This window comes from Charadrius vociferus, unplaced genomic scaffold, assembly GCF_000708025.1.
Source record: "Charadrius vociferus isolate BGI_N301 unplaced genomic scaffold, ASM70802v2 scaffold7, whole genome shotgun sequence".
NCBI lineage: Eukaryota > Metazoa > Chordata > Aves > Charadriiformes > Charadriidae > Charadrius > Charadrius vociferus.
In genome coordinates this window covers 7,620,124-7,643,566 of record NW_009649308.1, presented here as the reverse complement: position 1 = coordinate 7,643,566, position 23,443 = coordinate 7,620,124, and the positions used below count along the sequence as shown (strand labels likewise).

Below are 23,443 nucleotides of genomic sequence, written 5' to 3'. Positions count from 1 at the left end.
TCGGGTCTCGCAGGGACCCCAAATTGTGGTGAGCTGTGGGAGGCAGTGCCAGCTGAAAGGCAGCTAATTCAGCAAGCCCTGGCGTAAAAACAAAATAACCAGAGGAGGGTTAAAAGTGCGGCAAGCAAACAGAGCACTGATGGGTTTTAGGTGCCAAAAACCAGCCCTGGGTGTGCCCAGGCGAGTTACAGTAGGAGAAGCTGGGCTCAGGAAGCAGAGCTAACTGTTTAAGTGCCAAAATGGGCACGGCAGGAGGAGCAGGGAGAGGAGCAGTGTCCAGGGAGAATGCTGCAGGGACAGGGTTGCTCCCCTAAACAACATGATTTTATTTCCCTGGTTTGCACCCGATTTGATCCAAAAGGCTTTGCCGCTCATGAAGAGATTAATAGCCAAATAAAATGGAGAAGTGCAAGAACAGCCACACCCCTTCCCAAACCCTCAGGGCTGCAAAGCAAACGGGCAAATCTCCTTCCCAGGTGACTCTGATTTGGATTTGCAAAAATTGGAAGTGAAAGCCTGTGTTTACAAGACGCTGTTCCCATTTCAGATAAAGAATAAACCAACTTTTGTTTTAACGCTGGTTTGGCCCTTGTGATTGCAGAGGATAACCTCTGGATCCTTTGTAATATCAGACAGATGAACCATGTGGACAGTTGTTAGGAAGGTAGCTCAGGAGAAGTCAAAACCTTGGAGATCTTTTTGGTGTGTAATGTTCTCCTTGACTTTCAGGCGGATACAAGGCTCCATCAAGGATGAAAAGAAGAAGAAATTTGTGACGGGTGAATGGTTTTCGGAAGTGAAGGCAAAACGGTTTCAGGAAGACTTAGAGGGGCCAGATCTACTTCGGGCATCTATTAGGAGGAAAAAGGGCAAACTAGAAAGTAAGTATGTTAGTGTGCACCTTAAGAAAACAAATTGATGGACCCCAAAAAAGTGGCCAAGTATGGGGGTCTCCCTGTACTGAGAGCCCGTTGGGGACCAGCCTTTGTTTTGGGATAAAGGGATTCTCAGCCAGGCCTTCTGTCCTGAAAAAAAAAACCTGATTTTCAAAATCAAAGGAAAAATTACAGTGTGGCAGAGGACCAAGACAAAAGCTGTTTGCCAACTACATGTAGTGAATGCCTTTTCCCCACTTCGGCTTCTTTCTACCAAAATGTCTTGTTTGTCAGAGGTCACTGGTATTATCTCTTATCATAGAAGCAAAAAGGGAAGGGGATGATGTAGAGCAATTTCTGGCATCAAACTGATATGTGTGAGTCAAACATCCCCTGAAATTCCTAGAGTCGTCTGACAAAAAGAGCCAGCTGGCTGCTCTCACAGGCCTCTGGGGTGGTGAGCAAAGGGAGGGGGTTCCTCTCTTCTGGCAAATATTTGCCCACTTGAGAAGGTCCATGCCTAGCTTTTTACATGGGAATAATTGCAAGGCGCAATGTGGTTTTCAAAGTAAAAAGGGCTTTGGGGCCAAGTCTGAATGGTACCCAGGCTGCCGTGCCATAGCAAGGGTATGTCTGGGACCATGTGCTAATTCAAAGCAGATTCATTGTATGTTGTTTGACATGCAGATGAACTCTCATGGTGGTACGTAAAACAGCTCAAGTCGGATTTATTGACTCAGGGCAGAGAGGAGAAGAAATCAGCCCCGTGTGAAACGAGCAGGACTGTGCTTTGAGTCCAAATGTAGCCAACCTGGAGCTGGCACTTGGTGCTGAACATTTGTGCAAAGCAGAACTGGGGATGATTCACATCCAGTCTTCAACATGAAGACAGGCCAACTGACTCCGCAGCAGGACTGTGGGACTGCGGCCCAGTCTCACACAGCCTCCTTGATTATTTGTCAGGGTGGATAATCACAGATGCTCAGACATCACTGATGAACTACTGGCTGCCGCTGCTCTGGGAAAGCCATGGCCCTGATAGACAGCTCCAAGCAAAGTCTACCCCGGCCCCTAATATAAGTACCCTGTAACTGGGCTCTGTTCTTTTGTAATAAAGGCTGCTCATAGAGCTTCCATCCGGCCAAAATTCAAATGTCATGTCCACCAGTTCAGTTCAGCCCTCTTTCATGGGCCCAGCTGCCCATTTCTGCTATGGGGTGGGAACAGTGTAGATCAATCCTTTGTTTGGTGGGCCTTGCTGGCCAGGAATCTCTGTAACGTTAATAGCCTGGGTTTAGTATACCCCTCTGAGCTCCACATTACTTAGACGCATTCTCAAAGCTAAACACTGGCTAGGGACTTCACTAACTGAGCGCCTCATTTTCTTTTTGCTTTTTACTTATCCCTGACAGCTGTCATAATTTAGCATAGATTCATTGGACCCTCTGATGCAGAACTGGCCCATCATATTTCATAGGAAGTTGCTTTTATCCTTGGTATTAAGGATTCATGATGTCATTAAATTTACTATTTTATCATCCCTCCAGAATGCTAAAACATATAAAACCTTTTCCAGCTTGACAGAGTTGCCTGACCATTTCTGCAGAGCATGCTCTCTCCTTTTTGAGGATGTGCGTTTGTGCTTGCACCCTCTTTGCATGAAGAGACAGACACTTCAGCAGCCCCTCTGCTGGGGCCCAGGTCAGACAAATGCTCTGTCACCTGCAGCCCAGCTGGCAGCCAGCAAAGGATTGGATTCAGCTGCCTGTTGCCTTGTCAGAGGCATCAGCACCCTTAGCTTGCAGCCCATTTCAGGAAAGCAAAATTTGAAGTACTGTAGGTTTTAGATTTAACTGCTGATGTGCACATACGAGATGTGGTCTCAGGTTATCGTCTAAAATAATCTCCGGATTAAAGTAGCAGTAATATGTAAGTTATGTCTTGGCACATGCATTACTTGACTAATGCTGTTTTAAGAAGGAAGAAGCAAATGTTACTGAATTACTATAGTAATTATGTTTACATTTAGCCCTCTATTTCTATTTCAACTTTTTTTCATCCCTTTCTTTCTCTTTTTCTATTCTGACTTATTTTGGTAAAGCGTGGGTATAAAGTGACTTTATTCCTTCCTCTTACTTTTCCCACTTTTACAGCAGTGGTTGAGGATCAAGATTCTGCAGCTAATGTTTCCACCTCGCTGTTGCCTATTGTGTGCTCTGCTCCTGCAGTGGTTCCTGTATAAATTTCCTCCCGTCACATGTGAGGGCAAATGCTTCTCTCGCTGACAAGTCAGCGAGAGTTTTGCACCAGTGAGAGCAGCGCTTTGCCCATCGGGAAACAAGGACGAGGCCCCTTTACAAACGGTTTGGCTGTGCAGCTCCCCTTCAGTCTGCAGTAGATCAGATAAAGGCCTTTGCTTGACTTCTTCACACCTGTTTTTTCTTCTCCTAGAAAGATTGGAGTCATTCACCTTCTGGTGGTTTTCAAGGTGATGAAGGGGTGTGTGTTCATTTAGCCAAATCAATGTAACATGTTCATGACTCCAGGGTTGCTAATCCTAATTTAAGTCTTTGATGACTGTGTTAGGGAGAGAAATGAGAAAATCCCTGCATGGAAAAGCCCAGCTGAGATAATTGCTGGCACTCCCTTTGCACGGTAAACGGGCTGAGGAGGGGTGGGTATTAGTGCCTGCTCAGGAAGATGCCCAGTGACCTTTTCTTGGAGGAGGGTTTTAACCTTCAGAAGGGAGGGCTGTGTGGATCCCTAAGGGTATTCACAGTTGGTATTGATTATAATAGAAAACACTAGTAATCACCAGTAATATAAATCTATAAAACAGATAGATACCCTGTATTTAAACTACAGCCTGCAGAGAAGCATAGATGGATAAAATTGATGATAACTTCTTCTTCAGCTTGTGTGCAATGGACGAGAGCTAAAAATCTTCTAGGAGAGAGACCATTTTATCCACCTGCCGAGGCAAGTCAGCCCTGATGGCATGGTTAGCTGCGCTTTTCCCAAGTGCTGAGTGTCTTCATTTTAGAGTGATAGGAAATGAGTGAAGCAGGTGAAGTGTTAGAGCAGGAGTGGCTGTATACATATGTATATAAATATATGTATGGACAAGTTAAACTGGTCAGGCCACTACTAATTTCTGAGGGAATTTGCTTCTTATTCTGTCTCATCCTAAAGTTAGCAAGGGCATTTTGCTTGTCTTGATGGATTATAATGTACCAATAACCTATTTGTTTGTGGTTATAGAAGCCAGGTATAGCTGTGTCAGTGGCTGAGCCATTGTGAAGGGCAGTGATTTGGATGGGAGGAAGGAAACACCTCTGCCAGTGGGGAGGGGGTGCTCTGTCTGAGGGGGAAGTGTCAGTGAAAAGCAAATATGATGCAATGCCTTTGGAAGTGCAAGTGAGGTGAGAAATGAATGCTGCTGTTGTTGGTTGTCAGGGTCTTTTCAGCCATGACAGGCAGAGGGAAAACGTGGGAGCTCTGTGTTTCGTTCCTCTACTTCCAGAGCAGGTACCTGCTGGCATCTCCCTCCCTTGGCTCCAGGGCAGAAAAGGAGGACGTGGCTCACTGTATAAATAAACACTCTTCAGCATGCTAGTGTGTCTTCCTATGCCTGCACGTGACGTGGCCTGCACATACCACCAGCCATGCCACAGCTTGTCACTCCCAAAATGATGTTCAACATTTACATGGACAAAACACAGCCCCTCTCCCAGAAACACGCTCCCTAAAACCAGCTCATTCTTACACAACCAGACTCCTGCCTTCCAGCAGGAGTGACTTCCCAACTTCCCACCGCTGCGGAAACCACAGGGCCATCCAGCTGCCATCTCATGCATGTGCCAGAGACGTGGTCCTACGCAGACGGCCCTGAGCAATGCCTGCCGTGGTCCCCTGCACCGCCGGGCCGGGCGCTGGGTGAGGAGGAAGAGTTGGGACTGCAGTGGTTTTCTCCATGGGCATGCACAGGCAAGGGGGAATGAAGCTCCATCTTGGGGTATCTCTGTTATCTGTGGGCTGACTGTGCTGATGCTGGATGGCACCACACGGGCAGCACCGGCATGGCATTGATACCACAGCCTGTCCATAGGACTGATCTGCTCTTGGGCTTACTGCAGTTTTCTACCCAGATAACAAGTGAGGCGATATTATTTGATGTCACATCTGAATCCTTTGAGCCTCTGATTCTACTGTATTGGGTAATGAAATATATCCTAAAGAGACTGGGCAGTTTTTGTAACAGGTAGATTAACTCTTTAAAATAGACCTAGCTGCACGTGAATAAATATGTGCAGATCTTGTTGACCAGACTCGTTTTTCATCGCTGTTTGAGAGTTTAATCCTTTTGGTTTTGCAGTAGCAAGAAAGCCTGTTTGCCAGCAAAATGGCTAATGCGACTTTATACCCTGGCAGGCTGCTCTAAAGGTTACCGTCTTCTATTGTTTTTTCTTTAGGGTCTTTGAGAGCTTAGAAGACATAGCTGAGCCTTGTGCCAGTAAAAATAACAGGGATCTCCTCATTAACTGTATTGGCCTCCTCCTTTGTTTGCCAAGATCGGATGACTTTGAGTCAAAACAGGAAATGGCTGATTTTAAATCCTGGTACGGATTAGCTTTATTGACAGCAGCGGCAGTGTCCTGCGAAGGTTCCCAGTGATGGGACAGCTCCTGGCGTGAGTCAGGCGTGAGGCAGCTCGCTTTGGCCTCCCGGACCCCTGGGGTCTGGAGGTGCCTTTGCCTCCTAGGGAGTGCGGGAGATGCTGCCCCGGGGCCATCTCCTGTTAAATCCCCAGGGTTTGTGCTGGTGGGACTCATTTAATGAACCTTCTCTTTCCCCAAACAAAACACACCGACCATTGCAAGTTTAAATAGATGTCATTTTTCATTTGTGTCTGTTACATTACAGATGAGGCCACTGAGCACATCTGGATGGGTCTGGAAAGCAAAGCTGCCCTGAGTCCTGCCTATCCCAGGCACGCTGCTGGCACAGGAGAGGAGAGGTAACCGCCACTGTTCCTGCAATGCTCTGGCTGCCACTCTTACTTCTAATGAAAATGGAATGCTACCCATTAAATCATGGTCTTTAACTGAGTTTCCAAGACTGTACAAGTAATAGGTTATATAGGATATTTTTAAAATCCTTTTTCCAGGAATTGTCAGAATATCAATCCTCCCCTAATAACTAAGTGCTAATGGGCTTATCCCAGGAAGGTCTTTTCCTGCATGATTTGATAAGGGGTCAGTAAAATGGAAGCCGTCTCTAATGTCAGGATATTCTGGTTAGTTTTTCAAAGTAATTATGGTTTTATTTGTTTAACTTTTACCATGGAGCAACACTAACAAAATGAATGGTTTGAGGAAACTGATCATTTCCTGCTGGTGCCAACCTCTGCGTCCAGCGCTCAGCACTCTCCATCAAGGCTTGGTAGGATTTCACGTTGTGCTGACTGAGCAGAAACCCCACCAAAAGCACTCCAATGAACAAATCAGTGACCTCACTCAATATTCGTGGGCTATGGAGAAGCCATTAAAATATTCACATATTCATTTATTGTTGCTCCCATCTCATTTGCATTTTTTTGTCAGCAGAATGAGGAATCATTCTTAACAGGTGGCAATTGCTCCAGTTAAATATTAAATATGGGCCTTGACAAAACTTCCAAACCCCTTGCAGCTGATCAATGGGTGTTGCTTAATGAAGGATCTAGAGTCAATAAACCCAAGATGCTCCTGCTTCACCAGCACAGCAATAGTCCTAATGAGTCTTTGGGGGGATTGATTAAACCCTGAAAATCTTGCTTTGTTTTTCTCGTTCAACCCTAAGCACAAAGCATTCCCATATGAAATCTCACTCGCTTGACTGCTGTTCTCCATCTGGAGAGCAGCCACCACTAGACACTCCCAAAGATGATACAAGCAGTCAGGTAAACTGCCCGTGAAATGTGTTTCTTCCATTTATTTACCAGGCAGTTAGTAATTAACTTCTATTCCAAGCATAAAGATTTATATCCTGTACTATAGTTTTGCCATAACTATTATTGTCATAGTCATTCCTGTAGTTTCTAAATCCTCTGTCAATCTGGTTATGCCTTTGGCCTGAACTGGGAAGTGTGGCCTGTTCCTCTCTTGGCCATAGCGTGGAAAGGCATCTCCCTCTCGCATGGCTCTGGGGCTCTTCTGGTACAGCTGATTCCTGTATTTTTCCCTACCGTTTTCTCCCAGAAGGGGAAAGTCTGAATAAACCTAGAAGTTGACACCATTTTTTTTATCGAGCAAGTTCTGTGCTGACTGCAGTGACAGACCTGTCCTTACTCCAAATTCAGGCCATTTAACACGTTCCCCGGTCCTTCCAAGCAGTAATGGAGAAAATAAATGAAGGCACCAGCTCTGGACAGCCTTATATTGGGCTGGGTCAGTAGATAAAAGTGGCAAAGTAGCTGAGCAGAACTGAGATGGTTTTGAAGACTGCCTGTTCGCTCTACCAGGCACATCACTACCGCTGATCTCCTTGCTCAGGCATTTCTTCCCTCCCACAGATCCAGCACACCTGCTCTTGATACCACTGAGGAGCGTAAAATCTTGCCAAAACCGAGGCCGAGACTTCTTGTCCCGCTGTCTGCATCACACAAGGTAGTGTAGGCACAGCCTCTGCGCTTTTTTCCCTCATTCTGTCTGTACCTACTGGCAGGGGCTCCACAGACTGCCTGCCCTGGTGCTTGTGCTCAAATAAAATACATTTTTCCAGTCTTGCCAGTTTATATACACTGATAGCGTTTGTTTTCCATTCAGAGATCCAGTATACCTGATGTCTCTTCCTCAGAGAGTGACACTGGAACAAGTCCGTTTGTGGCTGCAACAAACAGCTTGCATTTGTCTAGAAAAGGTAAGGTTTGTGTTCAGTGAGCCATTGGTGGTTTTGTTATTCAACATCAAACACCAAGAGACAAGATGCTTTTTCATATGTGTACAATTGAATAACACAGAGTATTTCCTACCTTGGCATGTAAGAATGGGCTGCCAACATTTGTATGAATTATGCCGAAGGCAGCAGGGACCAAAAAAAATGATCAAGTGACTAAAAACTCTTCTGGCTCGCAGTACATTTTAAACTGAGTGCTTGGCTCACAACTCCTTAATCCACAGATCCAAGTTACCTTCTCTTTTCTGCCTTGAATGAATAGTGTGTTTTTGGTACATAGCAAATAGCCAGTAGGAAAGCTGTCAAACTGAAAGCAAAGCTGCAAACAAATCCCCAACTCACAGCAACAATTTAGAGCTCAGTGGATTTTTTCTGTGTCCTGTTGCAGAGAGAAGGGCTGGGGTTTTCAGGGCTTTCTTCAGATGGAAGGGGGCTTGCTAGTCTCAAAATGGGGAAGAATTAGGAACATATTGATGGTTTCTGGAAACTCCCCCTAGCTTTCCTTTGAGAAGCTGCAGCCCACACCTTCCAGGGAAATATGATGTGATGTGGTGGGACAGGCTGTGAGCGTTTGTTGTCGTTGTAGGTCATGGAGTATCTCCGTTGCCCACCAAGCTTGCAGAGGATGCTGTGCCTCAGCCCAGCAGTGCGACTGGAGGAGAAGCTGTTGATGGGGCCACTGGCACCACAGGGGGGCCAAAAACTCCACCCGAAGAAACTTATGCTCCCAGCAAGATACCAGTTAAGAGGAAACCAAGCAGAACTTTCCCCAGGTCTGAGCAGTTTGGGAATCACGTGGGGCTGACAGAGAACAGCCTCACAAAGAGAGAGCTGCTGGCAAACCCCAGACCACTGACTGCTGAGGGAGAAAGCAGCCCGGCGGTGAAGCAAGGCGTGAACTATACGATCTCATCAATGAGTAACAAAGAGGAGGATATCGGCCTCGATCGTGAACACTTCAAAAACTTGAAGAACTTCTGGGAGAAGGGGGCAGACTCTGTGATGGTGGGAAACGTGCCGGAGGACCTGAGTGCGGTGGAGGCAGACAGTAGGCAGTTCAAGCTGTGTCGCTCCCTCTCTGTGCAGAAGAGCGAAGAAAAACCTGATGTCTTCACCAAAACAAGAACCCCCTACAAAAGGACAATAACCTTGTCTTCTAGCGAGGAAGAACCAAGCTATGTAGCCCCTGCAAGGAAGGGCTCAGTTTCCATCATTCCTAGGTCCACATATGGCAAGAGCAAAGGCGGCCCAGTTACAGGAAATAACTTGTTGAGTGAAAGCAATGGGAAGCCGCCGGTGCCAGAGGAAGAGAAGGCGGCACAACGCTGCTCCAAGAAATCCAGATTGCCTGTGCGAGCGCCTTCCATCAAAATCGAGTCGCCTACCAAAGAAGTGTCTGGCAGCACGTTGGAGCCAGAGACGCCCACAGACGAGTTGATCGTGGCAGAAGAGCGCAAGCACGCAGCAAAATCCCTGGCAAGCAGGGTGCAGATATTGATCGAGCCTGTGCTTACAGATGGTGAAAGTGATGGTGAGAAAGAGGAAAGATCTGATTTGGGCACTCATGACAACATGGAAATAAATGGAGAGCTACCTGAGGAAAAAACGTGTGAGTCTTCAGACAAGCCAACACCCGGTGAACCAGCCGGAGAGAGAGAAGCCATTCAGGGAACGGACTCGGCTGTTTACTCAGGTACTGAGGGCTGTAACTGCACCCTGTGAAATCCCAATAGAGAGTCATCCCTAAGCCTGTTTTCTTCTCTAGCCCTTCTGCACTTTGCACATTTTCTTCGTCTGTTCATTTATCCTATATTGCAATTTGTGCAGAGTTAGCGTGTGTGGAATGTGTTTAGCAAACAGCCCTGGAAACAAATCTTGTGTAGCGTGATGCAAGTGTTTCCTTGCCTCCCTCCCTGCTACCAGCCCTCAGCCTTACCGGCAAGCTCCGCAGCTCAGGACCGCCCTCCGTTTCTTTAGTGCTATCTACAACAGGTCACGGGAACTTATTTTATTTCACTCACTGGGAAGACTGTACTTTCTCCAAACATGGGGCTGGAGGAATTTTTTATGGTGGTAGAATTAAGTTTGACACAAGTAGAAGAAATAAAACTTGAAGCAAAATGTTTAATAAATATGTGGGCTGTTAGGCTACCTTGATAGAGCAGGTGGCTGTTAGTGTTTAAATGACATTTTGGGTCTTTTGGGAATCCACAAGCGAATTTGGATATTGAACTGCAACCAAAGTGGACTGAACAAAGACTCTGATCTTTCTGAGTTCTGATACCATGTTTTCAACCATGATGGTGTCAATAGCATCACCACTTTATTGGTCTCTGTGTTTGACAGGCTCTTGTAGTGAATGTTAATATGAGCAAAAGTTATTGTTAATTGCAATTCATTCTACATATGGGCTCTGATTGCCCACAGCTCTGCTGTCTGCCAAGCAAAAACCTAGGAAGAGAGCTTGCTGTCCTCTTTTTCCAGATTTCCTGCCCTCCTATATCTGGATAAGACCTATTGGAGAGGATTTTCTATAGACTCACCTGATTTTGATTTTTAACTGTGTTGTTTCTTGGCTTATTTCCTACCTCTTACGACATTTCCCTAAAAATCCTGAGTTGCCCTTCGGGTAAACATAAACATTTCCTTTCTGTACCAGATCATTCGTATATTTCTCAGGTTTTTTACCCATTATTACATTCATTTCAGGATGACATTAGCAGATGGCTGTGTTGCACTGGAAGCTCTTTGCAAGCGCTGGTCTGTTTTAGGGACCGGGTTAATCCCATCATAGTGTGAAGAGTTTTCCTCGGGGAGAGACATCAAAGCACACTGATGATTTGAAAGCAGCCCTGTGCAGTGTAACTGCAGTGTGCTCTAAGCAAAGTGAACAAGCCAGGAGAGGCACACACACGCGTGCTTGTTGACACACTGCCCATTTGTGTTTATTTATTTACCATGTTGATTTGGCTTTTCATGTATTCCAGAGGAAGATGGGAATCATTCTCCTGCTGCTCAGGCATTGGCCCGAGCAAATAGCGTTAATCTTGCAAAGAGCATGGTGAACATTTACACAACCACAGAGAGTGAGTAACATCTTCCTTTCTCCTTTTTGGTTTACGTTCCCTGAAGGTAATATATTATGCCTGAGTTCTGCATCCCTGGTGCTTCTGTACATGTACCAGGCAAGGAAAATGACATATTGTTTTATCATCAAATTAGAGAGCTTATAGTGCCTAAAATTAAATTCAGAGCCAGGAAATTACAGCTAGATCGATGGTATGTGCTGTGTGCTGTGGATTCATCAGCGGTGCCAGACCTTCTGTCCGCCATGCGAGTCGTGTCAGACTCCTGTCACACACACGTGGCCTGGGTCTCTCGCCTCACCCAGAGCAGACCCCCTTTGCTGGACTGGTCTCCCCCGCTGCCAGCTGGGACATGCTTTATGATGGCACCTTCTCCCTGAGAAACCAAGCTAAGGAGAAGGCAACCAAGAAAGCAGCAGTAAAGCTGAAGAAGTCCATGGCCAAGAAACCTGTCTGTGCCACCAAGAAGCCCGAGAAAGCTGCAGCCAAGGCAGGGGGCCTGAAGGAAGGCAGCAGCAGCCTCTGTGGCCAGGAAAGCAAATAAAAGTCCCCAAAACGTGTAAACTGGCAGGCCCAAGAGGACAGCTAAGAGCTTGCGTAAAAGCAAAGCAGTAAGGCCAAAGCTGCCAGGACTGAGGTGAGAAGGCCGGGAAGGCAATGCCCGACTAAAGGTAAAGCTGCTTAGAGGACACGATCAAGCCCGTTTAAGTAAACCCAACCCCTGGTTGTGGGAGGGAGGAGAGTTCCCTTCGCGTGTCCAAGGCAGGCTGTGGGTGGGACGCACTGCGTCGCCCTGTGACTGCTCACCCCCTCCGGTACCCTCTTGTGTGCCCCATCATACAGTGCACCAACATATGTCACATGGCGTGGTGGCTCAAAGCATCAGGTCCCACATGCATTGCCGTTCAGTGACGTGGTTTTCCCACTGACAACCAAGATTTTAGCCTCCCCCTATTAAAGCTTATTTAGAGCCACAAACTTCATCCTCAGAAAGCCTCCTCTAGAGTTACACACACTTGTTTGCAGGATAACACGTAGTCTGTGGAGAGGGCTAGATTTAATGCTTTTTTTATGTTTGGAAATAAAATTAGTAAATATCAAATGAATGGTAAATCATATAAACGAAAAATGCCAAAGAAGCTTTTGGGTATTTTGAACACTGAAGAAGGTATCTTCATGGCTAACATGTTAAACAAGGGTGTGTATGTGCCTGCATGTTCGTGCCCATGTGTAGTCTGAAAACAAGTTCTTCTGGGATGGAGATAGTCATCTTCAAGGGAGTTATTGAGAAAAGATAAAGATAGAACAAATAGGTTTTATTTAGCCATTTAAACAGTCCAGTAACCATCTTTCTAAGTTGATATGAAGCTTTCTGACTTTTTAGATATCGGGCTATTGTCCACCTATTTGTCTAGCAGAATATTTGAGAGGTGTATGCAATGGTGAAATTGTAGGTATAAGTGTTTTACATCTCTTTCGTACAGGGCAAAGTGCTATGAGATGAAAATGCGAGCATGTTTGGTTTCTTTGACAAGGAGGCAGATCTGTATGGTTTTAGTCTAAATTAAATCTACACAGAGGAAGTGGTGCAAACAAGATACACATCCTTAGGCTAATAAGTGAATTCAGTTAGCCACTAGAGGGAGTTTGCACACTCCCACACATTGAACGAAAACACATTGGAAGCAGCTTTAAGACGTTAGCTGGCAGTTATTGTCTCGGGAGGGTCAGCTTCAATGGCAGGTGACAGAGATGGGGCATATGGGCAGCACTCAGGTACCCCCCACAAGATTTTCCTCTTTCCTTGTGCCTGTAAACAAAAATGTGACTTTCTATATTTTCCTGACTCCGGCAAGGTGTCTTGATGCCTTTTTTTGTTTGTACCTGCAGCATACAATAAACCTCATTTGATACCCCATCAGTTTCTTGAACCTGAAAGAATCAAAGATCTGAGCAGATCCTCTCCTCTTCTGTTGTCTGAGGTAGGCTAAATGCCAGAAATGACTGGAATAATGTTCACAGCATCCCCTGAATGACAGTTGGTTCTATGAGAATGTTTCTCCTGGACACTGACAGTACTTGCTTTAGAGCATGCCTTGGTTATGTCATAAATAAATGAGAAAAGCCTTAAGAAAAAAAGCCCCTAATAACCTAGACCAACCCTTCTATCTTGGAGGAGTTTTAGTGTTTCCCTGTCTCAAACCACACTATTCTGTGCCCTTCCCAAGAGCCCAGGCTCTGTTTGGAGGCAGTTAATGATGACGTTCGCCGCTGCCGGTTGGAGGGGATGCCTCTGGGGAGACTCCCTGCGCTCTCCTCCGCTCTCCTAACATGATCGCTGCTTAATGGGACTCTGCTGAGCTATTGCTTTTTCTCTGTAGTGTTGCAAAGTGCTCATACGGCAGAGCTTAAAGATGCTTGTTATTTTCTGAGCAGACTGAATCAGACACGGCTTCAGAAATCAGCTTCCAGTTTAACAAGCACAAAAAGACGCCTAGCATTGGCAGCCACTCGTCCGACATGGCATCTGTCTCTTCGGTAGGTATTTAACGCGTACATCTCGCTAGACAGGGTTTCTCAGTCGGATGCAGTGACACTGCATTTAGGCTGATACTGATGATGTGGCCTCCGGAGTATCCTGTTAGTTTCTGCATGGTATATTAGTAAAAGAATGGTGATGGTTAATTACTTACTTGCGTTAAAGGAGTGTCTCCAGGTACCATCTCAAATTAGGGACCCGCTGGGTCACTGTTAGACAAATTCATAGTAAGCGATAGCCCCCACTCCAAAGTGCGGATGCTCTGAAGCCTGGCAGCATGCAGGAGAGAGAGGGGGCCTTTTTCTGGGGGGAGAAGTGAGACACAGAGCTATTGAGTGACATGTTTGTCGTCCAGCTCCGAGAGAGGTGGGACAGCAGATGGGCACCCTCTGCAAGCTCATCCTTCACTTTATCAGCAAATTCGAGGGAACTCGCAAAAGCATGGTTTAGAGCTTCAACTTCTAAGGGAAGCTGAAAAGAACTGAGTGTGTTTAGTTGAGCATTTTTAAAAGATTCCTTAGAGACAGTGTTTTGTGGGGGGCTGCTTAAAAGTTCTTGAATTTGCTATGTTACTGTTATAGGTATCTCCAAGGTGTATATGTGAGATTTAAAGAATGTATGTGAAGCAAAGCTGGTAGGGAGAGATCATGAATATAGACAAATATGTTAAAAAAAACCACCACCTTGAACTTTGGGTCACATGAGTCCTTCTCCTAGCATGGAGAGTCTGGGAGCCATAAATGAGCCTTTTGTGTCCATGTGACACAGGTGTTCTTGAAAATCTCGCTCAGGATTCTATGCTGGGGTACGTATCCTGATGGGATGGTAAATACAGCTCCAAGGACTGAGCAGGAGAGGCTTAGCAGGTTCTTGTAGGTTATAATGGAATGATGTTCAGAACCAAAGGAAGTAAGGGGAAGACAGAGAATTGGGTTAATTACTAGGAAGGTTTTTTGATAAATGTTCATGACTGTACCACAGAGAAGTGCCAAGAGGGTTAATTATTTGCTTTGTAAACGGCATTAGTTTTTTTGTTATCCCACCAGGAATCCCGAGTGACTGGTGCAATAGGAAATTCTCTCGTCTTTCTGGAGCTGTGTTTTGTTTCTGCCTCATCACTTTCTACCGGTGAAAGACAAAGCCTTGAAAAAGAACCCCAAGGCCTATGGGCAAATGCAGGTTGTTCTGGGAAAGCAAGTGACTCTTGGGTGCCTAGCTCCCGATGTATACCTGTAGAAACATCATTTTGCTGTGCCTTGGTGGCGAGTAGATGCACACAGGCTGTCCCTGGTGGGACAGTGGCTTTTCAGGACAGCGGTTAGATATTTCTGTTCTGTGGAGCTCCATGAACACTGTGAGCAAGCAACAAGACAGTAATAGTTTTTGCTATATTTCTAGTCTGATATGGTTCTTGCTAGCCTATTTTAGAAATTGGTTGACAATTGTGTGACTATATCTCCCAGAAATAATGGGTTCATGTACAGATAGTTCAAGTTCAGTTCTTTCAATATATTTCTTTCTTAGTGATGAGACTGGGTCAGGATAGCAGCTGTTGGTACTGTAAGGATAAAGAAAGGGAAGAGATTTGTGTGCCGCCCCAATAATATTTGACTCCGTTTCCCAAAGTTTTGGGATTTAGAGGTGAAAAATCTTCTGCAGTTATTGAGCATTCAGCGCTTGTAAGTCCTGGTCTAGGATAGCACATGCTTGTGAGACCCTTATTTGACCCTTGCTTGTTTGCGCACAGTTGCAGATGGGTACCATTTCTGTGTCCAGGACACCATACTACACAAGGACAGAAATCGCAGGTTATTTCTCTGGGAGTGCACTTTTCAGACTGTCATCTTTGTCCAGGAACCAAGTCAGGAGGGGGCCTATTTCATTGGCATTGACCTTGCTTTTCCACCTGGCAGGTGAGTGGCAGCGTACTCAGTGTCTACAGCGGTGATTTTGGGAGTGTGGATGCCCAAGGTACTGTGGAGTTTGCTCTAGACTATGACGAGAAGAACCGGGAGTTCCAGGTTCATGTGTCCCAGTGCAGGGACTTGGCTGTTGTGGATGAGAAGAAAGGCAGATCTGACCCGTGAGTGCTGCTTTACTGCCTTGTGACTTCTGCATTGCTGAATTTTGGGTTCTGGAGGATTTTCTTTCTTATGTTTTCTCTTTTTAAATGTCACGGTTTCTTCCTTCCTTCAGACTTCTGGTGCATGGTTACTGCTGGAACTTTCCTAGCTGGTGGTTCTGGAGCCATTGGCATCAGTAAATTTGTTGCCACAGACTTAAATTTGAACAGATTGAGAAAGCTTTGATCGCTACAAAGACAGTTCCTGTTATCACTGAATATGTTCTCTCTGCGGCCATGTGGACCTTGATCTCCCCATGGTGAATACGCTTTGGTAATGACTCCAGTGATGTAGATACATATCTTTATGAAAAGAAAGTCTGTAAAGAAGTGCTGTTAGGGGCACAGTGGTTGTTGTACAGAGGTTAGTGATCTCTCTCTAGTTTGAAAGATGATGAAAAGGAGCTTGGATTTGAACCCTGAGAGAGAGAGAAACTTGAAGACATTCCACCCCTTTCCTGCTCTCTGATTTCACCCTGATTTTGAATACGCAGAGATGCTATAGTTATGGGCATTTCAAAAAATGGATATATGGTGTTGCTGGCCTCCCACATTGCCTAGACCGCTGTCTGTTTTGAATATTGGTGGCATCCACCCATCTCCAGTGAGATTTATAACTTCACATGCAAACCAAGTTAATATCCCAGTAGGTCTCTTTATTAGTTTTGCCTTCAAAGAGTCAACTCCAGGTCTTTTGTTCCCATGTCACCGTTCACAAGTGTTGCCCACTTACTACAGCTTGGCGATACACAACAATATTCAGCTGGATTTTTTTTTCTTTTACAGGTATGTTAAAACTTACCTGCTCCCAGACAAAGCTAGAATGGGTAAGAGGAAAACTTCAGTGAAGAAGAGGACAGTGAATCCCATTTACAATGAGGTGTTACGGGTAAGAACAAGTACACACTCTGAAAACCGGTGTTACAGCAGGCACTCAGCAGCTCAGGTCTGGAAAGATCCTGCCTTCACAGCCAGGCTTCTCCCCCTGCCTCCCGCCAGCATTGCACTGCTCTTCCCTCGGGTTTGTGAGGGCAGAAACGTCAAAGGTTTCTCTGCACCCATCTGTGTGGCACCCAAGATTTCTCTGTCAAAACCACATAGCGATCTTTGGATGAGATAGGGACCTGCAGCCTGTGCCGTCTTCTGCCAGAGCAAGGGGTGTTCTTCTTCCCTTCCCTGGTGTGCAGTCATGAGGTGTGGGACTGGTAAGAAAGGTCTTCCTTATGTCATCTTGCTCATCGAAGCCTAGAGGATTATTTAACAATGCCTGGGCCTGTCTTAATGATTCTTGAAAGAATATTGGGTTTTCCCTGTGATGAAATAAGTGCTAGTTTTCTCTGCACTCAGCAGAAAAGCTTTGTCAGAGTAGTAGTATTGCTGCAGGACAAAAAAAGAGACATTCAGAGTGGAGCCAGTCCGTTACTGCATGTGTGGAGTGGGTTTGAGCATCTCAGTCAGAGCTTTTTCAAGCTTTTGAGTCATTTATTTCTGATTGTGAAAGAAACAGAATACAAATTTGAACAATCTGACTTCTCTTTCTTCCTCTAGTATAAAATAGAGAAAATGGTATTGCTGATCCAAAAATTAAATCTCTCTGTTTGGCACAATGACCCACTGGGACGTAACAGTTTCTTGGGAGAGATTGAAATAGACTTGGCCAGCTGGGACTGGAGCAACAGGAAACTCAACTGGTACCCGCTGAAGCCCCGAGTAAGTGTCTCAGCTGCAGTCCTGCCTCCTAGCCTGACCCTGAAGCCTTTAGGGGGGGCAGAAGCCCTTCCTGACTCCTCTAAGGTCTTTGGGTGGTGTGGTGGAGCAGAACAGCCTGAATTGTACCTCGAGAAATGCGTTAAAACACCCACAAGCCCTGCACTACTGACTAGTGCAGTATTCAGTGCTCTGAGCACACGCCTTCTCAGGTCTTATTTGGTGACTGATCTGTAAATGTAATCTGAAACTAATCAACAGAAACTCTGACATGACTTTGTCTACTCACATAAGGACCATCCCTTAAAAACTGACACCAGAGTACTAGGTGATGCAGTTGAGCCTGCCTTGAGAGGTAAATATTCAGGTACCAGTTTTTGTAAAGCCTCTACAGCTTCCTTCCTGCTTCTGGGTTCAGAGGTCTGATTTGAGATCCTGGTTCAGAAAATAAAGGACATTTGTCTTTCAGAACTCAGATGCTTAATTATGTCCAGCTGAACATGTCTGGAAAGGCAGCTTTGCTATGAATCCTCAGACTTTTTGGTTCTGACAGACTGAGTTTGAGAATAAAGCCACAGAGAAAGAAGCTGCCCTGAGAACGGGCTGCCCCAGCCATGCAAAATCGGCTTTGTCCATTTGTGCCCCTCCACTGAATTCTAAAGCTGTTTGCCTTGCTATACTTACACAACCCCTCCTCTAGTCTATCATAACTCTGTTTCAGAGCCTTTCTGCTGTTAACGGTGTGGATCATCGAGGAGTGATGAATTTGTCTATTAAGTACGTCCCTCCAGGAAGCCTAGGTAAAATGTGTTTCATGCATTAAGAAGTATTGCCCGTATGCAGGCATGCAACTTGCAATGCCTCATCTGTTTAAGGGCTGGTTAAAGAGTAATCTCATTAGAGCAAGATCTTCAAGATCAGCACAAAGGCACAACCATCTGCGCTTGATAGCACTAGCTGCAGCCTACATCTGATATTCACATCTGGATTTATTGGGAAAGTGTTGGGGAGAAAGGAAGGGCTCAACAACCTGAAACTCATCAGCTATTACGAGCACTGTGGGCACTGCGGGGTGCTGTGATGTGGTGGCAGCAACACACAGCCCCCCGTACTGTGGGGCAGGCACAAGGCTGGGTTTGCCCAGCAGTTCCTCCTCTCCTGTTTCAAAGCAGCACCAGCACATTGTTTTGGGAGCCCTCTGCAGCTGCAAGTGTGATGGGGCTGGTGGCACCCAGGCAGAGGGGTGCGGAGATCTTGAGAGAGTGAGTACGCAGAGAAGTCATGTTGCTGCTCCCTCAGGTCCCTGGAGAGGAAGCCTGTCATTTTGCTAGGACTGGTGTGACAGTTTTTATCTTCTCCTAAATGGCAGGTCCCAAGAATCCTCCTTCTGGTGAAGTTCACATTTGGGTCAAAGACGTGAAGGACCTGCTGCAGTTGCGTCCTTCTGGAGTTGATTCCTTTGTGAAATGGTAAGTACGCTAGCATGGTGTTGGCTTTGGTCCTGGGCGTGTGCCTCCACAAAGCCATATGTTTTCTTCTCTTTCCTCAGTCTCACCTAGCTGTGCCTCCATACTCTAAAGCCTTCGTGTTGCTTTGGGCTCTGTAGGAGAGAATTGCCCTTGTTATTCACTTGTGGCCAAATTAGGAAAATCCTTGCTGTGATAAAGCTCTTGGTCAATCACTGTGACTCACTCAGTGATTTGCCTCTCACATCTGAGTGAGAGGAGTGTGTGGCCCTGAACCTCGGCCCAGTGTGTTCACACGAAGTTGTGAATTTCACCTTGATACAGGCTTGCATGCAAAGTTTGGGAATTTGTTAGGGATTTGCCAGAACTGACATAAAGATGGTTGGATCCTGCTTTGATCTTCTCCAGAATTTAGCATGTGCGTGTTTTCTGCAGCCTGGAACATCAGTTCTGCCTGTTATGTGGGAGAAGGTGCTGCAAATATTCCAGAAAATCAGAAATCTTTTAAGGGGATTTTAAGACTTTTTTTCAGCGTTTTGAAGTGCTTACCATGCTTTTTAAATCCTTACAGAGTTCTCCTGCACAAAGTTTGCTGTTCAAGAAGCCCAAATGACCATTTTGAAATGCCCTCTTGGGCATCTAAGTGATGAAAATTTATTAAAATAGAAATATGTGAAAGTTATGTCAGTTTTTTAATGTAAAATGCCAGTTTGCAAATAAAGTTTGCCAAAAGCAGGAAATTTTAAGCAAGTGCCCTCCTTTCTGAAAATGTTTGCTTTTAAAATGGATTTTCTTGGCCAAAAAAAAAAAAAAAGTTTAATCTGGGAATTATGAACATTTCCCACTACATCTACAGAGATTTCTTATGCTGAGACCCAGTTGCTCCTTTCTTCAGAACTGAGGCTTATTTAGACTGAGAAACTTTGTAGAAACAATTCAAACCTCAGGTGATATTCTATACTACTTGCTGTATTTTTTCTCCTCTCAAAGCTATGTGCTTCCAGACACCAGTAAGAAGAGTTACCAAAAGACCCGAGTCATAAAAAGAGACACAAACCCTGTTTTCAATCACACTATTGTATATGATGGCTTTCATACGGAGGATCTAAAGGATGCTTGTGTTGAACTGACTGTGTGGGATCATGAAAAACTTACCAACCATTTCCTTGGAGGAATCAGGCTGGGCCTGGGGACAGGTAAGTGATTTCCTTTACATTAAATGAATATTGTTACCGTATTGCTGAGCCACAAGTGACAATGGGAAGTTGCAGAGCATTTTCCTGTTGGGGATAAACCGGGGATGGGGTGTCTCAGTAATTGGTGAGAATCTTGGTACTTGCACTGTGCCTGTGATGGAGAGGGCCCTGGTGTCACGACAGCAACCCTCTATTGCCACATTTTCTGCCAACATCAGCTCTGAGGTCTGGCAAAACTCAAGAATCTCCTTGGGTGCATCAGAGAGCTTTCCTGCTGCTACAGGAAAACACACTGTGTTACACATCAACATTTTATTGCTGCTCCTCCCAGGGAAGAGTTCTCAGAGATGAAGACAACTTGAATGCCATGTGGGACAGCACCACCTGGTGACTCTGTCCACATCACCTCCTCCCTTGAAACACTTTAGTATCAGGAATAGCTAATGTTTGAAAAACAGAGTGAGCTACATTAGTTGATCTGGTAGGTAATCAGTACTGAGAGTATGTCAGCTGAAACTAAATCACAAAGTGGAAGAATGGAGTTGTCTGGCTGTATACTAAGGTGTTATTGTTGGGGTTTTGTTTTGTTTTTATTTAGATGATGTAATGCTGAAAGACCTCAGCAGAGGTGCCATTTGCTCCACTGGAAGACAGGTCACTGTCTCTGGGAGTTGATGGCACGAGGTTCCAGTTCAGAGAAGGACTTAGACCTGCGGAAATGTTTACTTCAATGGGGTTACTCATCCTTGAAGTTAGGAAAATTCCAATATTTTTAAGCCAAAGTTGTAAAGAGCAGATGGGATCATCTCCCACTGACCCGGCAATGTGCGCTGACCCAGCAAGGTGCACTCACAGCCCAGAAAGCCAACTGTATCCTGGGCTACATCAAAAGAAGAGTGGCCAGGAGGTCAAGGGAGGTGATTGTGCATCTCTACTCTGCACTGGTGAGACCCCAGCTGGAGTAGTGTATCCAGCTCTGGGGCCCCCAACATAAGGAGGACATGGACCTGTTGGAGTGGGTCCAGAGGAGGCCACGAAGATGATCAGAGAGCTGGAGCACCTCTCCTGTGAAGGCAGGCTGAGAGAGTTGGGGTTGTTCAGCCTGGAGAAGACAAGGCTCTGGGGGAACCTTATAGCCCCTTCCAGTGCATAAAGGGGGCCTACAGGAAAGATGGGAAGGGATTCTTTATCAGGGAGTGAAGCAATAGGATGAGGGGGAATGGTTTTAACCTGAAAGAAGGGCGATTTAGATTAGGTATTAGGAAGAAATTCTTTACTGTGAGGGTGGTGAGCCCCTGGCGCAGGTTGCCCCGAGAAGCTGTGGCTGCCCCATCCCTGGAGGTGTTCAAGGCCAGGCTGGACGGGGCTTTGAGTAACCTGGGCTGGTGGGAGGTGTCCCTGCCCGTGGCAGGGGGGTTGGAACTCGATGATCATTAAGGTCCCTTCCAACCCAACCCATTCTATGATTGTCCAGCTGTCCATCATCAAGGTTTGTCCCTCTCTAAACATCCTATCTTAGCTTTCAGTGTACCCTATACCTAGGCTTTGAGAGATAGCATGTTCATCTTTGTATTTTTGTAAGTGGGATATCTAAGGTTTTCTAAACAAATTATTGCTAAGCAAGAGGGTTCTCTGAGAGATGAGAGACAAACAGAAGATTTCAGGATGTTGCAATAAAGGATAACTGGTCCTTGAGGGTATCAGGAAAAGGCTCATAGTAGCTGGAAGGTCTGCCTTGCAGTTGCACCTATGTTTATTGGATTTGCTTGTGTATTCTCCGTTTTCAATCTCTAACGTCTCACCAGGAGGGCTGTGAACTATTCAGTGGGAAGTGGCAACAAGAATAAGCTCATAAGCAAGACATAAGAATACCAACCCCAAGATAAGCTGTGATCCAAATTTAGACCTTTATCTCATTGACAAGTAATCAGCACACGAAAATTTGGTTGAATAATCGTACACACTTTTCTGCTATCATATGTTTGATTCCTATACAAATGAATTGTAGAGCAAGAGCATTTTGACAAATACCCCATCGTGTCTACAAGAAAATATTTTAAGGGGAAACCCAAGCCTTTTAGACCTTCTTTACCATTCTGAAAGATGCAGAAAGGGCTTGAGCCCAATATTCTTTTTCCTTGGCAGGTTATGTTTAGGGCTCTTGCATTTTGTGGCTTTTACATTGACTTAATTCTGAACTCTGGTGTAAAACGGAGGTCATTAGCAGAAGAACAGGAGGTGTTTAGGGTGCAGCTTGCTGAGGGGAAATCAGCACCTTTCATGCTAAGACACTGCCTGCAACAGTTACACCCCATTGAGTATTTTTGCATGGAGTAGAAACTCTTTGTGTAGTTCTCTTGTTCTTTTCAGGTTTGAGCTATGGCATCTCTGTGGACTGGATGGACTCCACGCAAGAGGAAGTGGCCTTTTGGCAGGAGATGATGTCGGCTGCCAATGAATGGATTGAGGGATTGCTGCCACTGCGCTCGCTTGCAGGGAGGAAAAAACTGAAATAACCTACCATTCGTGCCATAGAAAGGCTGAGTGTGTTCATTAGAATTAGGAAACTTCCTGCACCGAGGTGATCGAGACCACCGGCGAGTGTCATGTTAATAAGGCAACTGAAGGACAGCACTTTGGAGATATTAAATGTTAAGTACTAATTAATTCCCTGGCAGAGGACATGGAAGATGCCAAACTGATGCTTTACTTGATTTTGACCAAGAAGAAACTTAATTTGCCTTTTTATTTAATCATTTATATTCAGTGTCTTTGCATTCCATTAAGCTCTGGGAACAGGGGCAGAAGGAGAAGGAGATATAGATATTTTTATTTTTTTACTGTTTCTTGTGCCTTTTTTTTTTTCTGTGCAGAGATGTAGTTGTACTGAAGCAGCAGTGTGGTATTATTCATATTTCCCTGCAAGTGGTACACTTTGTACTTGATGTAGAACTGCTCCAAGTCACCAGCAGCACAGTCTGAGAATGCGAGCTTTGCGTTTGTCACTGGTGATAACACATCTCAAACGTGAGGAAAATTGAGATCCAAGATGGATCTAAAGAAAAAGAGGACTATTTGAAGCAGAAAATGAAGCAATCAGAGGAGGATAACAATGAGGAATTCCAAATACTAATTTCTTTCTGCGCTAATATGAAAGAGAGAAGTGATGGTCCTGCAGCTAGTGGGATTTTGCAAGGAGGGGCTGTTTTCCAGCTTTCCCACAGGCTTCCTCGGTAACCTCAGGCACGTTTCTCTATGAAAGTACGGTTTCAGTGCAATATAAACTAAAGTGCTTGCCCAAATGGAAAATATGGTAACATTGCTAATGGGCCCAATCGCACCTTTGAAATGCCCTGTGTGCAAAACATTTCAATATGAAAAAACGATGTAGGAAACAGTCTCCTGTTAGCCTGGCACAACGGGTCAGGAAAGAAAGGTCAAAACCACACTGGAGCGCAGGAGATGTTGGGAGCCGGTGGGAGAGGTAAGTAGGGAGTGAACGAATGCGAAGGGTAA

At 45.4% G+C, this 23,443-nt stretch overlaps 1 protein-coding gene across 1 annotated transcript in view; it reads left to right on the top strand.

Moving 5' to 3' along the window:
* LOC104290213 (synaptotagmin-like protein 2) overlaps positions 1 to 22,443 on the top strand; it is a 24,154-nt gene extending 1,711 nt beyond the window's left edge. Inside the window, exons 2-16 of the mRNA XM_009889288.1 lie at positions 730 to 881; positions 5,799 to 5,892; positions 7,429 to 7,522; positions 7,682 to 7,775; positions 8,398 to 9,504; positions 10,799 to 10,897; positions 12,788 to 12,879; positions 13,334 to 13,435; positions 15,350 to 15,519; positions 16,345 to 16,447; positions 17,107 to 17,268; positions 17,987 to 18,065; positions 18,635 to 18,734; positions 19,722 to 19,927; positions 22,298 to 22,443. Of these exons, the coding sequence (XP_009887590.1) occupies positions 730 to 881; positions 5,799 to 5,892; positions 7,429 to 7,522; positions 7,682 to 7,775; positions 8,398 to 9,504; positions 10,799 to 10,897; positions 12,788 to 12,879; positions 13,334 to 13,435; positions 15,350 to 15,519; positions 16,345 to 16,447; positions 17,107 to 17,268; positions 17,987 to 18,065; positions 18,635 to 18,734; positions 19,722 to 19,927; positions 22,298 to 22,443 (2,800 nt within the window). The remainder of the gene's footprint in view (positions 1 to 729; positions 882 to 5,798; positions 5,893 to 7,428; positions 7,523 to 7,681; positions 7,776 to 8,397; positions 9,505 to 10,798; positions 10,898 to 12,787; positions 12,880 to 13,333; positions 13,436 to 15,349; positions 15,520 to 16,344; positions 16,448 to 17,106; positions 17,269 to 17,986; positions 18,066 to 18,634; positions 18,735 to 19,721; positions 19,928 to 22,297) is intronic.
* The last annotated feature ends 1,000 nt before the right edge of the window (positions 22,444 to 23,443 follow it).